The sequence below is a fragment of the Rhinoraja longicauda genome, chromosome 27 (assembly GCF_053455715.1).
Source record: "Rhinoraja longicauda isolate Sanriku21f chromosome 27, sRhiLon1.1, whole genome shotgun sequence".
NCBI classification, from domain to species: Eukaryota; Metazoa; Chordata; class Chondrichthyes; order Rajiformes; family Arhynchobatidae; genus Rhinoraja; species Rhinoraja longicauda.
In genome coordinates this window covers 16,459,771-16,476,668 of record NC_135979.1, presented here as the reverse complement: position 1 = coordinate 16,476,668, position 16,898 = coordinate 16,459,771, and the positions used below count along the sequence as shown (strand labels likewise).

General features: G+C 40.0%; 1 protein-coding gene across 2 annotated transcripts in view; it reads right to left on the bottom strand.

Moving 5' to 3' along the window:
- Nucleotides 1–16,898, bottom strand: part of eloa (elongin A) — a 52,019-nt gene that overhangs the window by 14,890 nt on the left and 20,231 nt on the right. For both annotated transcript variants that reach the window (XM_078423105.1, XM_078423106.1), the window contains exons 3-7: nucleotides 15,538–15,650; nucleotides 13,121–14,168; nucleotides 5,499–5,613; nucleotides 3,348–3,500; nucleotides 165–262 (exon numbers count right to left, since the gene is read on the bottom strand). In XM_078423105.1, the coding sequence (XP_078279231.1) occupies nucleotides 165–262; nucleotides 3,348–3,500; nucleotides 5,499–5,613; nucleotides 13,121–14,168; nucleotides 15,538–15,650 (1,527 nt within the window). The remainder of the gene's footprint in view (nucleotides 1–164; nucleotides 263–3,347; nucleotides 3,501–5,498; nucleotides 5,614–13,120; nucleotides 14,169–15,537; nucleotides 15,651–16,898) is intronic.

The window sequence follows — 16,898 nt, the reverse complement described above, 5'->3', positions numbered from 1 at the left end:
CTTGACTTGGACTTGGACTTGGTGTAATGTTACGACTATGATGAGAAGAAGGATAACTTGTTATTTCTATGGCCAAGTCAGCAGTAATGTTGTTTATCGATTGGAGAAACATTAAAAAGGTAGTATTATTGAGAAACTCCTGCCAACTGAGAATAAGGGCTTACCGGATTGCAGTTCTCAATCCGATAGAGCTGATCAGGGGTGCACCGCTCCAGCACCGGCACCAAGATTTCAAATGGCACTCCTCCAACTTCGTGAATAGCTGTAAGAAAACAGTAATTATCACGAAAAACAATGTAATATGTACAAATATTTTCTGAAGCAGCTCCTTCTCATGAGGAGATGCACATAGGGATTTTCCAGATATAAAATTGCTAATAGTATAAATCATGACATCTTGCAAAGCAGAATTAATTTGTTTCCCTGATGCTGCAAATATGCAGTCCAGAATCACGTCAGAGCATTAACACTCAAGTATATTTGACTATCATCTTTACCATGGAAATTAATCGATATAGATCACAAATATGACCACAAATATGGGCGGCACGGTAGCGCAGCGGTAGAGTTGCTGCTTTACAGCGAATGCAGCGCCGGAGACTCAGGTTTGATCCTGACTACGGGTGCTGTACTGTAAGGAGTTTGTACGTTCTCCCCGTGACCTGCGTGGGTTTTCTCCGAGATCTTCGGTTTCCTCCCACACTCCAAAGACGTACAGGTATGTAGGTTAATTGACTGGGTATATGTAAAAATTGTCCCTAGTGTGTGTAGGATAGTGTTAGTGTGCGGGGATCACTGGGCGGAGCGGACTTGGTGGGCCGAAAAGGCCTGTTTCCGCGCTGTATCTGAAATATGAAAAAATAAAATATGAAAAATAAAGAAAATAAAGTGTTCAAAAAACAGGTTGAGGCCTGGTGAAAGACAGTCCCTCAGTTTTAGATGTGCCTGGAGCATTTCATTTGTACCTCCATTTGTCTCATGAATGATGAATTGCTGGCTTGCTCTGATGACACACAAGAAAAATAAAGAGAGAGAAAAATGAGCCGGACTTTGCACTGCCATATCTTTAGTTGGTGAATAAAGAGAAAGAACAAGTGGAATTCTAAATATTTGTTTAGCTATTCCCTTTAGTAAGACAGTATACATTGAATACCTGGCAGCTGTATTGCCCAGCATGGCAATTGTCATAATTTGACGATTAATAAACAACTTTGAAGGAGTTAAAACAAATTTAGTCATGCAACTTAAATAAAATTCAAAGAAAATGTAGGAAGGAAAATATTTAGTGGTACTAAAGTGCCAATGTTGCATATTCCTCAATTTAGTAAACTAAAAGTCAGTAGATTCCATTATTTTACATTTTACCTCTATTTGATCATAAGACACAGGAGCAGAATTAAGACATTCGGCTCACTGTCTGCTCCACAGTTTGACTATGGCTGATCTATTTTTCCTTCTCAACCCCATTCTCCTGCCTTCTCCCCATAACCTTTGACACCCTTACTAATCAGGTAACTATCAATCTCCACTTTAAAAGTACCCAACGATGGCCTCCACAGCCATCTATAGCAATGAATTCCACAGATTCACCACCCTTTGGAGCATTTGTACAATTAATTTTTAATATGTATCCTTTGCAGGTTTGTACCAATGGAAGCAAGTAGTATATTTTTTTACTACTCCATCCCCTCGCCAAAAGAGTGTACAAACAGTATGCTAACTAGCCAACTCAGGAAAATGCAAAAAGTCGAGTCCACAAAGCCACATCCTAATACATTGGTGAGATGGGAGATATTTATTCAGGGGCAACATTTTCCAGTCAGAGGGTAGTCCGCATCTGGAATTAGCTGCCAGACAAAACTACACAAGCAGACACAATTATAATTTGTAAAATACATTTGGACAGATATATGGATAGAAAAGGTTCACACGACTATGGACCAAATGCAGGAAAATGGGGCTGGCCCACTATGGCAACTTAGTCAGCATTGACAAGATAGGCTGAAGGACCTGTTGCCGTGCTGTACAGCTCCATGACACTTAGGGGTAGTAGGTCATCAGAGGCTGAAATTCAAAAAACATTATTCATTACGATACATAGCTGCTGACCATCTGTAATCTCCCATATCGATATTTGCCAACTCATTACTAATATTTACTCATTAGGGTAAATATTTCAGGTCCTAACCCCAAACGCCATCTGTCCATTTCCCTCCATGGGTGCTGCCCGTCAGGCTGAGGTCCTCCAGCAGTTCAATTTTTGCTCAAGATTCCAGCGTGTGCAGTCATAGAATGGAAAGAGGCCCTTTGGCCCAACTTGCCCATGTCAACCAACAAGCCCCATTTACACTAGATCCACCTGCATGCATTTGGCCCATATCTCTCTAATTCTATTGTATGCATGTACTTGCCCAAATGTTTCTTAAACATTGTGATAGTACCTGCCTGCTCTGGCAGCTCGTTCCATATACTTACCACCCTTTGTGCAAAAAGGTGGCCCCTCTGATTCCTATTAAATCTTTCCCCTCTATGGCCTCTGGTTCTTGATTCCGCTACACTGGATTAAAAAAAACTCTGTGCATTTACCCTATCTATTCCTCTCATGTTATGCATTTACCCTATCTATTCCTCTCATGTTATACATCTTCATAAGATCACCCTTCATCCTCCTGTGCTCCAAGGAATAAAGTTCTAGCCTGCTCAACTTCTCAAGTCCTGGCAACATCCTTGTCTCATGTCTCTACAAATTAACAATATTCACTTGGGTGAGGAACTGGAGATCCCAAGGTCTGAGGAACCATAATAAAGCAAAGAGCTAAATTCTCCAGGAGAGGTAGGAGAAGAAACACCGCTCACATAAAAACCCTCATATTGCCATTTAATATTTATTGTGAAATATAAATATGCAGTAGTTGATGTTTGGTCCAGATCAGTAATGTTTAAATCTAATTTTTATAAGAAAAAGAGGAATGTCAAATGTCAGCGCCGGAGACCCGGGTTCGATCCCGACTACGGGCGCTGTCGGTACGGAGTTTGTCCATTCTCCCCGTGACCTGCATGGGTTTTCTCCGAGATCTTGGGTTTCCTCCCACACTCCAAAGACGTACAGGTTTGTAGGTTAATTGCCTTGGTTAATGCAAAAATTGTCTATAGTGGGAATAGGATTGTGTTAATGTACCCGTTGTGCCGAAAGGGCCTGTTTCCGCGCTGTATCTCTAAATTAAACTAAACTAAAAGTAAAGGATATCAGCATGGAACTGTGGTTTAATCAGAAATAAACTGCACAGCTCTTTTGTATTTTCCATACTGCAACATTTACACATCTCAGACAATGATTTACGACTTACAGTCCACATTATTTTGAAGAACTCGAATGCACTGTTCAAATAATGACATCATCTTTGGGAGATAGGCAGTCTTTGATCCAGAGTACACTTGCATCTTTGAGTTAAGTCGGCGACCAGTAAATCCCTGATCTTCCCCAGGCAGAATAGACAAAACTGCATCACAATGGAAAAGATGGATTAATTGTATGATTTTGCAACATATGAAAAATTAAATTAAAAATCAACTGCTTGCATGTTTAAGTCTTCACCCTCATTTTCTAACTACCCTCACCTCATAACTTTTGTTCATTTACTCACCTGACATCAGCAACTGGCCTCACTTTGTCAGCGAGATTCGTTTCACCCTGTCTATCCTTTCACCCAGAGGGTCAGGACTGGCCTGAAACATTAACTCTGTTTCTCTTTCCACAAGTGCTGCCTGATCTGCTCAGCAGAACAATTTTGCGCACATTTTTGGGTGCCAATAGGGACATTTGACTCCTCACATTTCACCAGGATTCTCATTCTCCCTCACACTTTTTCTTTCCTCAGCATAAACTCTGCTTAATAACATTATGCGTAATGCAATGTGAAAACTGTGAGCAGTGAGAGTTTCAACCTCACTGGTCAATGTAGAAATTATTCTTATTAGCTTAGAGAGCTACCAAGTTTTACCATGCCTGTTTCTCGTGAAACTGTAATATTCGAAGGGTCAACAATCAAACTGAATTTTCCATCCTCATCAAGACTAGCAATATCCTACAGCTTCAAATACTACCTCATGCCTTGACTACATTGTCCATGCAAGTTAGGGTCAGGGTTAGCTCCTTAGACTCGGGATCATTCCAGGCTACTGCTGCTATTGCTATCTCAGTATCACAGTAGATTGCTGCTGACTAATGCATTCGATCAACCAAATTCTACACTAGAGGAAAGATTCAGATATTTCCCTTCATGCAGCCAAAAAAAATGATATTTCCTGGAACTACAAGCTTGTCCAAAGTGCAGTCACTCATAGACTGCATTCATATCCTGAGAGCCTTCAATTCCCATACAGTGGTTCTGCAAAATCTTGCCAGAAAAGTAACTCAATTGAGTGAAGTCACCAGAATGGAATGGTGTACATACCTAGAGTATACCTGGAACATAACACTAACTCAGGATAATCTTTGTAGTTGTTCAGTATATTTACTGTTTTAAGAAACAGTAGAAACTGATTTTATTGCTAGTAAATTTCTTTACTATCGCTGTTTCTTCTTTCACTTACCATCAATCCCAAAATGCAAAGTATATCAATTAAGTAATTAAAACATGTGCACATATTTCTCTGAGGGAATAAACAAGGAAGATTTTATTGATTGATGTATTCCACCCTTCTTCAATTTCAAACAGATTTCTGAAATTATTGTTCCACAATTTGGGTGAGATTTAAACTATCTAAAATGATTTCATCCAGACTTTGCTGATCATGGTCAACTATAATATGTCTACTTCTCTCCTGAGTGGAGATCAACTAAACTAACACAAATCCAAGAAAAGGTCATCCATGCTCATAATGCTAAGTGTCACAATGTTCAGGGCACTGAGTTTTTAAAATAGAAAATTAAATAGATGCATATACGAATCATGACAATATCCTTTCAATTACTACTTTTCCCTGACTGTGTCTCAGAAGAAAGCTTAAACTGCTCTATCTCACTGTCAGCTCTCTCTGTGTCTCGATCATACGGCTTAATCAATTCAAAGCCTTTAGATGGACAACTAAAGAGAGGAAACTTTGAAGTTGTTCACTCCTGCTCCTTCTAATTCTGCTCCTTCCTCTGACTATGCATCTTTTCGGTCACATTCAAGGGTGTAATCGACTATTCATCCTGGCATCCTATTGATCAAAGGATCTGACCTCCGCCAGCAAGAACACCTTTTCCCATTTCTATAATACCGCCTGCCTATAGTCCAGACTCGTCCATGTACTGCATTAAACTCCCCTTTACGCCTATTCCCTCCAGCCTAGACAATTTCAATGCTCTTCCAGTCAACCTCATAACCTGCAAATGTAAACTATAGTCTACCTGGAACTTAGAAATAAATGTTATGTGGCAATGGAACAGCTTTTTTCCCCATTCATTCACACAACAACATTTAAGACTCAAGCCTGCATTTCGGTAAACTTACCTTTCCTTTTGGGTGGTGATAATGGTGTAAAATCCATGGAAGGGAGGGGTCTGTAGTTGGGCTGGATAAGTGGCAATGGAATATCTGGTAAGACAGGTACCACATCAATCATCATCTGTTGGTTGGAAGTGGAAGTACGAAAAGAAAAAAAAAACTTTCAGTCTTTAAGTGACAAACAGGTAATGGTAATTGAAAAGCACCACAGTGGTGTCTTGATATTGGAGCCACGATAAAATCAAATATTTAATTGCCTATACTTTTATTCCCCCTTATATTGGCTCATTCTTTTAATATTCATAGGCATGATTAAAAGCAATTCAGAAGATCGCACTATTAGTATGAAATTATACTCATTTTTCATGTTTCAACATTCAGTGTTGGCTTTCATTCCACGTCCATGATTGTCAAGAGTGTTAAGCTGATCCTACTGCCAGTTTCCAACCTGGCACTTGTGTACCCACACATGGCACAGTGGAACATAACTAACTCCTTACTTCCACATCAATTGCTGGGAAATCTGGAAGCAGTTTGTGTGCTTTGTTGCAATAACATTTCTATGTTACAACATACACATAGATCCACTATCGGTGTGCACATTTTTTAATTAGCTAATTTCCACTCGGCGTCCATTAAAATTTCAACTAGTGCAGTTGGATAGTCAATTTCACAAACAGTAAGAGGTCAAATATTAGCATAATATTCATTGCTATTTTAGTGCAATCTGAAATGCACCATGTTTCCAATGTTGGTCTGCAACTGAAGCCTGAGTTGATAGGCTAAATTAAAGAATAGGATTCTAACGCTTTGTTTTAGAAAGCTGTGATTTCTGAGGATAATTTTATTCATGCACAATTTAACTTAATCAATTTCATGACCAAAACAGAACAGAAAATTAATTTAATGCTGCTGTGTTCCTTCACATGTATATGCACAGGATTGTAAGATATCGCCAAGTTTTGACAATGATCCAACCTCTGATTCAATTTTTAAGAGGTAGTAACTTTTCTGCGGATACATCCATGTGCTCCTGCCCTCTTTCAGGGGAGTACCAGTCTTATGCTAAACACTTTATTGAAAACAAACCTATTTAACAATTGGGATTGTTCAACATCAGAAGATTCTGGTTGACAAATATTTTAATGGTGTCACAGATCACAAATTACTAGTTCAATCCAGCAACAGGAACTGGAATGAATGACGAGATGTTCATCACATCTGAATTACACGATAGAGTAACACTTTTCAAATCCACTGCCATGTCTGCCTTTTGAGTTGTCAAAGACTAATTTGTTATTGTTGCAAGTTGTATTGACAGTTTTCTGGTGATAGCTGAAGAGACAGTCAAAGTAACCTGCTAAGATGTGTAGGAAGGAACTGCAGATGCTGGTTTAAACCGAAGATAGACATAAAATGCTGGAGTAACTCAGCGGGACAGGCAGCATCTCTGGAGAGAAGGAATGGCCGACGTTTCGGGTCGAGACCCTTCTTCAAGAAGGGTCTCTTACCTGTCAAGATGTTCCTCGAAGTAGGAGTACAACTGTATCTTGCTGGAGTGGAATAAATTAGAGTGAGCAAAGAGATCAGATCTTTTAGCAGAAGGCAACATGCACTGTCAGAAGACTAAGAAAATCTCAAATGTGGCCACAGAGTGGTGCATTTGCCAATTTTAAAATGGTAGTATAAGTGTGTATAGTGAAGCATATAGTGAAGCTCAGCATCCAGGCATTGTCTGCATGAAGGTGGTGGTCAAGGGCCTGGATTAATCAGATATTGAAGACCTAGTTAAATTCTGTTCAGTGTGTCACCACTGAAGGCCACAGCTCCAGTACAAACATAAATGAGGCTGGTTTGTCCCTCCCTGGGGCACGTTGATATATTTTTTCTGTTGGGAATAGAACATGTCCTCCAGCTGGTTAAATAGACAATAGACAATAGACAATAGGTGCAGGAGTAGGCCATTCAGCCCTTCGAGCCAGCATCGCCATTCAATGCGATCATGGCTGATCACTCTCAATCAGTACCCCGTTCCTGCCTTCTCCCCATACCCCCTCACTCCGCTATCCTTAAGAGCTCTATCCAGCTCTCTCTTGAAAGCATCCAACGAGCTGGCCTCTACTGCCTTCTGAGGCAGAGAATTCCACACCTTCACCACTCTCTGACTGAAAAAGTTCTTCCTCATCTCTGTTCTAAATGGCCTACCCCTTATTCTTAAACTGTGGCCCCTTGTTCTGGACTCCCCCAACATTGGGAACATGTTTCCTGCCTCTAATGTGTCCAATCCCCTAATTATCTTATATGTTTCAATAAGATCCCCCCTCAGCCTTCTAAATTCCAGTGTATACAAGCCTAATTGCTCCAGCCTTTCAACATACGACAGTCCCGCCATTCCGGGAATTAACCTAGTGAACCTACGCTGCACGCCCTCAATAGCAAGAATATCCTTCCTCAAATTTGGAGACCAAAACTGCACACAGTACTCCAGGTGCGGTCTCACCAGGGCCCGGTACAACTGCAGAAGGACCTCTTTGCTCCTATACTCAACTCCTCTTGTTATGAAGGCCAACATTCCATTGGCTTTCTTCACTGCCTGCTGTACCTGCATGCTTCCTTTCAGTGACTGATGCACTAGGACACCCAGATCTCGTTGAACATCCCCTCTTCCTAACTTGACACCATTCAGATAATAATCTGCCTTTCTATTCTTACTTCCAAAGTGAATAACCTCACACTTATCTACATTAAACTGCATCTGCCATGTATCCGCCCACTCACACAACCTGTCCAAGTCACCCTGGTTCCTTATTGCATCTTCCTCACAATTCACACTACCCCCCAGCTTAGTATCATCTGCAAATTTGCTAATGGTACTTTTAATCCCTTCATCTAAGTCATTAATGTATATCGTAAATAGCTGGGGTCCCAGCACCGAACCTTGCGGTACCCCACTGGTCACTGCCTGCCATTCCGAAAGGGACCCATTTATCCCCACTCTTTGCTTTCTGTCTGTCAACCAATTTTCTATCCATGTCAGTACCCTACCCCCAATACCATGTGCTCTAATTTTGCCCACTAATCTCCTATGTGGGACCTTGTCGAAGGCTTTCTGAAAGTCGAGGTACACCACATCCACTGACTCTCCCTTGTCAATTTTCCTAGTTACATCCTCAAAAAATTCCAGTAGATTTGTCAAGCATGATTTCCCCTTCGTAAATCCATGCTGACTCGGAATGATCCTGTTACTGCTATCCAAATGCTCAGCAATTTCGTCTTTTATAATTGACTCCAGCATCTTCCTCACCACTGATGTCAGACTAACTGGTCTATAATTACCCGTTTTCTCTCTCCCTCCTTTCTTAAAAAGTGGGATAACATTTGCTATCCTCCAATCCACAGGAACTGATCCTGAATCTATAGAACATTGAAAAATGATCTCCAATGCTTCCACTATTTCACTAAATGTCACTCAGTGGTTGGAGATGCAGTTGAGACTCCAAAGAAGTGGAATTCTTTGCCACAGAAGGCTGTGGAGGCCGTCAATGGATATTTTTAAAGCAGAGAAAGATAGATTCTTGATTTGTACCGGTGTCAGGGGTTATTGGGAGAAGGCAGGAGAATGGGGGTTAGGAAGGAGAGATAGATCAGCCATGAGTGAATAGTGGAGTAGACTTGATGGGCTGAATGGCCTAATTGGTCTCCTATTACTAAGACCTTCTGTCAGGTTTTGTGGCTCATGGTTTCTCTACTTTGGAGTTTTAATTCTTTACTGACCACACCATCCAGAGTCGAATGGAGAGTTTGAATAATGAGTCCACACAGTTAAGGAAATAATGAAGTAATCATCAATGGACATGAAGTCCAAATGATCCATTAGTCATAAACGCATAATTTCTTCAATACAAATGGAATCACCTCTCACTAATTATGGATTCAGATGCTTACAGACATGACTAACAAAGGCAGAAAAGTGGCAGAGCAGGGAGTACAACCTTCTCACAAACCATGATTCAGATTTAATCCTGATCTCTGAGGATATATCCGTGGAGTTTGCATGCTCTCCCTGTGACCACATGGGCTTAGAATCATAAAATCATACAGCACATTCCCATCTATATCCAGAATATTTCACGTGGTCTTCACCACTTCAATAACTTCCAATTCCTTGGCCACCATCACTTCATCTTTGCTATGGATAGTCGTTTTACACTTCCATTCCACAAAGAGAAAGAACTCAGCGGCCTCTGCTTCTTCCTTGAACAGAGACCCAACCAGTCCCTCTCAACCAACACTCTCCTCTGCCTGGTTGAACTTGTCATCATCTTCTCTTTTGACTCTTCTCACATTCTGCAAGTTAAAATGTAGCCAAGGGCACTCGCATGGACTCTAGCTCTGCCTGTCTTTTCATTAGTTACTTTGAACGCTCCATGTTCCAAATGTACCACAGCACCATTCCCCCAACTCCTTCTCCACTACATTGGCAATTGAATTTGGGAAAACTTTCTACACCTGTGTAGAATTATTTGTTTTCATCATCTTTACTAATAACCCACTCTGCCCCCCCTGCCCCCCCCCCCCCCTCCCGCCCACAGATTCACTTGGACTATCACTTACACCTCACCCTATTTTCCATCCGTCTGTCTCCATCATAGACAGACTATCTAGTGATTTCTATTACAAACCCACTGCCAATTGATAACCATATTAACTCCCTTCCCAAACCAACCTTTTTGTCCTCGGGCTCCTCCACTGCCAGAGCGAGACACACGCAAATTGGAGGAACACCACCTCTTAATCTGCTTGGGCAGCTTATAATCTCAAGCCATAGACAATGAATTCTACAAATTCAAGTTCTATACTCCCCCCCCTCCCCCCCACCCAACCCCCCATCTTCACCCTCTCGACTTCTCACTCACCACCTCCCCAGTGTGCGCATATTTCTCCCACCACCCTGTCACCCTTTCCCCTCACTCTTCCAATCTTAGTCCCCCATTTCCCTTTTATCCCCTCCACCTGGTCTCTTTTTTTCCCTCCAGCTCAAACATTCTTTTGTCTCCTTTTCACCTCTAGCGTTTGTCACTACCAATCACTAAGACCATTCTATCAATCACCACACCCTCACCTGTATCCACCCATCACGTGCCAGGCTTTGCCCAACCTATCTTTTCCAGATTTCTACCCCTCCCTACTCTGTCAGTCTGATGAAACGTTGTCTGTACATTGCACCCCAGTCAGGATGCTGCCTGACCCGTTGAGTTCCTCCAGAACTTTGTTTTTTGTTCAGAATTCCAGTATCTGAAGTTTCAGTGTTAATGGCCGTATGTAAGAGAATAGTTACAGAAAGGATTGGGTTGGAGGAAAGGGAATGCTAGGATGGCTTTGACAGTTGGCACAGACTTGATGGATTGAATGGCCTTCTATTCATAAGGAAATATGAAAAGCACAGGTGATGGGGGAAAAAAGGTCAAAACAAATGTCCAGGGAGATTGTTTTATGTGGAATGCACTGCAAGAATGGCACAACAACCAGCATATGGAAGATTGTCCATACTGAGCCATGGAGAGATGAACTACCTGATGAAAAGAAGTAACAAAAGTTAAATAGTTCAATTAGCACAAGCATAGTGCTAGTGGTGGTGGTTCAAATTATGAGTTACAGAACTGACATGGATTTGAGCTGATTGTTTCAATGATGCAACTATTGTTGGACAGGACATAGCTCAGAAGGTTCAGGGACCCAAACCAAGTGGATGATAAACAAGCATTCGTGTGCTAGAAGATGGTTATCCACCTGAATTGATGGTATATGGCATTGTCAATTTAGAGATGCCAAATGCATTTTCGTAGCTGAAGGAATTTCAGGTCAAGACCAGGAAATTAATTGAATTAGTAAACATTTAACCTACTCTAAAATTTCAAATATGCAGATAGTTGATAGCTGGCATGGATTTATTTATTTTCTAAAGGAGAAACAATTTATTTTATAACAGTGTAAGGTTGTAATAAACTGCGTGCACTACATGGTACGTCCTAGATAAATTTCATACGAGTTTTATTTGACCCTTCATCAAGCTGCACCAAGAGCTCCACCAAAACAAGCTCACAATTGCTTTCGTGTCATTATCCATTCTGCATTTCACTGTCTCCTTACAATACTTAACTGCTGCTGGATGCAAACCTGTGGGAGTATAAACATAACCACAAACATCTATAATAATTATCATTACACTTGGCTTCAGGTATGACCTCTGAATGACCAAGGTTGTCCTTCTTCCTTATTTCCTTGATCATTCTTCAAATTACTCTGGAGAACTGTGATAATGAATCCTATGTGATCAAGCTCAACGATGCAGTAAACATTTCCCACAAACATATATGTGGCATATGCGTATATCTTTCAAGAAGTACATAAAATATATTTAATGAAATTCACCCTCGGCTGACGCAACAACTCAACCATCAAAATAAAAAGGGCAGAGTTTTAATTTGTTTTATCAAGCAAACATTTCAACAGAAACTATCCTATTTTACAATTTATAAAATAGAAACATAGAAAATAGGTGTACAAGTAGGCCATTCGGCCATTCGACCCTTCGAGTCAGCACCGCCATTCAATATGATCAAGGCTGATCATTCAGAATCAGTACCCCGTTCCTGCTTTCTCCCCATATCCCTTGACTCCATTAGCCCCAAGAGCTATATCAAACTCTCTCTTGAATGCATCCAGTGAATTGGCCTCCACTGCCTTCTGTGGCAGAGAATTCCACAGATTCACAACTCTCTGGGTGAAAAAGTTTTTCAGCATTTCAGTCCTAAATGGGCTACCCCTTATTCTTAAACTGTGGCTCCTGGTTCTGGACTCCCCCATCATCGGGAACATTTTTCTTGCATCTAGCCTGTCCAATCCCTTAAGAATTTAATATGTTTCTATAAGATCTCCTCTCATCCTAAATTCCAGTGAATATAAGCCCAATCGATCCATTCGTTCATCATTTGTCAGTCCCACAATCCCTGGACTTAACCTAGTGAACCTACACTGCACTCCATCAATAGCAAGAAAGTCCTTCCTCAAACTAGGAGACCAAAACTGCACACAATACTCCACGTGCAGTCTTGCCAGGGCCCTGTACAACTGCAGTAGGACTTTCTTGCTCCTATACTCAAATCCTCTCGCTATGAAGGCCAACATGCCATTTGCTTTCACTGCCTGCTGTACCTGCATGCTTACTTTCAGTGACAGGTGTACAAGGACACCCAGGTCTTGTTGCACCTCCTCTTTTCCTAGTCTGACACCATTCAGATAATAGGTAGACACAAAATGCTGGAGTAACTCAGTGGGGCAGGCAGCATCTCTGGAGAGAAGGAATGGGTGACGTTTCGGGTCGAGATCCTTCCATTCAGATAATAATCTGCCTTCTTGTTCTTGCCACCAAAGTGAATAACCTCACATTTATCCACATTATACTGCATCTGCCATGCATCTGCCCACCCACCCAACCTATCCAAGTCACCCTGCACCCTCATATCATCCTCTTCGCAGCTCACACTGCCACCCAGCTTTGTCATCTGCAAATTTGGGAGATGTTTTTAATCTCTACTATTTTTTGGCATGATTCTATTTAATGTTACCTTTTTGGATTTAACATGAGGCACATCTTCAACACGTCGTTTGGCTTTCTTTTTCTCTTCAGCATTCCGTTCTCCAGAGGATGCGTTTGAACCCTTTGAACCCGATTTTGATGGAGATTTCTCTGATCCTTTCGATTTTAACGGACGAGTCTCTTTAACCTTCACAGCTGCAGGTTTGCTTATCTTTTTCTTTCTTTTCTGCGGTTGGTCATAGATAAGGTAAGATTCAAATGACATTGTCGGTTCTTCAGATTCATCAACAATTACAGCATTAGTAGATTCCTTCTGGGAAGAAACAGACTGAAGCTTTTCTGCAGATTTTGTTTTTCTGGACTCCACCTCTTCTTTCTGTTTACTCGATGTTGGTTTCTCTTTGGACTTGTCCAATGTACTTCTCTGTTCGTCATGATCAGACCTCAGCTTATCTGAGCCTTTGTGCTTATGTTTTCTGTCATCAAAATTTTCCTCAGTTTGTAATCGAGGCTTCTTATGACTGGAACTTGTATAATCTCCTTGGTCCCTGTGATTATTTTGTTCCTTTGAGCAAGATTTGTTCATTTTATCTTGCATTTGGAAAGAAGATAATTTATATTTTTCTTCACCTTTTAGAACTGAATGCTGCTTTTCTTTGTGTGAAGATTTGTGTTCCTTTTCACGGCCCATGCCCACTTCTATTCGTGAGCTGGGGTGGTCCTGGTGACTTTTTTGGAAGCTTTTAGGTGGCTGCATAGTTTGCTCAGCATCTTCATCAGATGAGTCAATCTTATCATCATAATCCTCCACAGGAGGAGATTTAGTCCATCTTTCCACATGCTCTTTAGAATGAGATTTTGAAGACTGGTAGTCAGGGCTACTATACGTGTAAGCTTTCTCACTTTCAGGTGATCGTCTCCCTTTCACGTGAAGATGTTCACAGTTCGATTCATAAGACTCTCCATGAGGGGTCTGGAATGTTTGTCTATAATCTTCTGGAGAAGGTTCCCTGTGTCTCTTTTTTGAGACTCCTTTATTAAAAGCAAATTCCCTCTCCTCGACTGCATTGGTGGATCTAAACAAAACAAATGTACAATAAATAATGGAACAAAGAAAATATTCAATTAACACTCCAGTACTTACTAAAATCAGGATCTTTTACTGTTGTGCTGAGATTATTTTCCAATGGCATTGCAAGCATAAGTATTGCCTAATGTACAACAGAGGTGTTGACGGGACAAAATCTGATCCCCGTGCTGAATGGAGGGAAAACAAAATGAAGCAACTCCAAATGAGACTATCATTGACCAATGATATTCACTGAAAAGAATCCATTTATGGATTTTTTATAGTATTCTCAGAATTATCTACAAGATTGTATAGGGCAGAAAAAAATTACTGTTTAGGCTAATATGAGGAATGCACTTTGTGTAAAGGCAAAGTGAAAACCCAGACGTGAGCACATGGTAAAATGTTTTACTTCCACTAGATAATTAATTACCTACATCAATGACTGGATGAAGGACAGAAAATGTGGGAATATTAAAAATTAATCTTTCATTATATTGGAGTGGAAGATAAAGTACTTCATGGCCCAATGAAAACAGACAAAGTTTTTTCCCCAAGTCCTGCAAGTTAACCAAACCAGTTAAATTACAAGTAGTATAAGAAAATAACTGCAGATGCTGGTACAAATCGAAGGTATTTATTCACAAAATGCTGGAGTAACTCAGCAGGTCAGGCAGCATCTCGGGAGATAAGGAATGGGTGACGTTTCGGGTCGAGACCCTTCTTCAGACTGTTAAATTACAATAGTTATACCCTTGTAGAAAAGCATGTTATTTTACGAGACTTACATGATTGGCAAGCCAACAGTTCAGGTTACTGATCATGCAAACTATGGAAAAGGATGTCCTTCTCCTGACAGTTGATGGACATCAACTATTTGTTGGGGGTATGGGAGGAAATGGCTGAGAATTACAGGACAAAGCAAGTAAGTTTCAGCAGTTATTTTGTTGATTCTTATAATTTGAGGGCTATAATTAACCATCTTTTTATAATCATTAAAAATGCTTTTCTACATTATGTGGAGGTTTTCAGAACTAAAGCCTTACTCTTTAAACTTGAGAGATTAAAAACTAAAATGTAATTATTGTAAACTTGGACTCCCAATCAATTCTAGCTTCTTGTTGTATTCTCTGTATGTTAATACATGTAAACCAGATTTATTTATAAGGGCTTATGAATAGATTTTATTGGTTTGCAAAGAACCTTTTCAAGATGATATATTTGAGATGGCTATTATTCGTACCTTTATGTATGATAACACAAAATAATCCTGACTCCACCTAATCTTACATCTTGCCACGTAACAATAATGAAATATATACAAAGAATAATAAGAAATGCTGTAATGTGACATGAGATGGCTCTTGAAACAATACCGTTCTACTTCCTGGGGTACGAGTTTCTTCCACTTTGAGACTAGGTTCTTAGCACTTTCTCCAATCACATCATGCTTCCTGAATCCATTCACTGTTTTCCCTATCCCTGTATCCTGTTTACAGAAAGAAGAAATAAAGATGAAACAAATTTCTTTAGCTTGTCCATTAAGTACAAACTCAAAATCCTGGCTACTGTACTCCAAAACAGACAGTAAACACTGCTTCAACACAATTGTTTTTACATACATGAAATGTTGGTGGCGCATTTGATAATTGTTATTCAATATACAGTTGATTAAAGCACTGAAGGCAGTGACTTTTGAAGCATCATTCCAATGGATATAAGGAAAGCGTCCACTAACTGATCACACCTCCACAAACCTGTCATACCATATGTATGACATACTTCATGGAAATTCATGAAGTATGAAATTCATGCCTAGATCACGGCTCAAACCAAGGACACTACAAAGACAGGATGCAATTATAGTCCACATTTAACACCGGAGAACAGCGACAATCTCAATGGTACAACAACACCCTGAGTAAATAATGCAATACTGATTCAGATCCTCCATGAAAAATCAACAGGTGTGAAGCAAATAAAGAATGTGCCCGTACTTAAACTATTGGAAGTCAAATCAAGCCCTAATTACAACACCAGCAAAAAAGTCAAATATTCACATTAGTTCTTTTAATTGTTGAGTTAATTATTTCTTGTTAAAATTATATTCATACATCAAGAACTCATATAAATTTGCTTGGATCGATCAGCATGTTTACACAGTAGCTATATAAACCAGGAAGACTCTCCCTAATCAATTTTTCCAGTCTCTGCTAATCTCAAGGTCACAACAATAGCCACAGCAAATTATAGATGAGTAAATTAGCTATTTTCCCCCACTTAATGCAACTTGTGCTCTTCTATAAGAGAATATGTGGTCTGTGAACGGGCTTACACAAGTAATCAAAATAGAAGCTAACACAACATGGCAATCAATACAAGTCTCCTTATTCCAGCAAGTATTTGAAATCAACTACAGGAGCCAAGAAAAGAGATAACTATTTGCAAAAAAAAATCTGTGATAAAACACAAATGAGTGAATAATTTAGAATTAAAAATGTTTGCCAAATTAATCTTGAGATTTTAAAATGGTGTCACTTGGCATTTAGATTTTTTTCACTCAAAAACTAAAATATCTCTCTCAAAAGATAGCTATTGATTTCCACAAGAGTATCGACATCTGTGAAATAGGCCATTTACCTCAGTAAAATCAACTAGTTGTGTTTATTTACCATCTATTTTAAATAAAAGCCAATGTAATGGCCCTGATTTTGTCATGCAATAAAAAATGCTCACA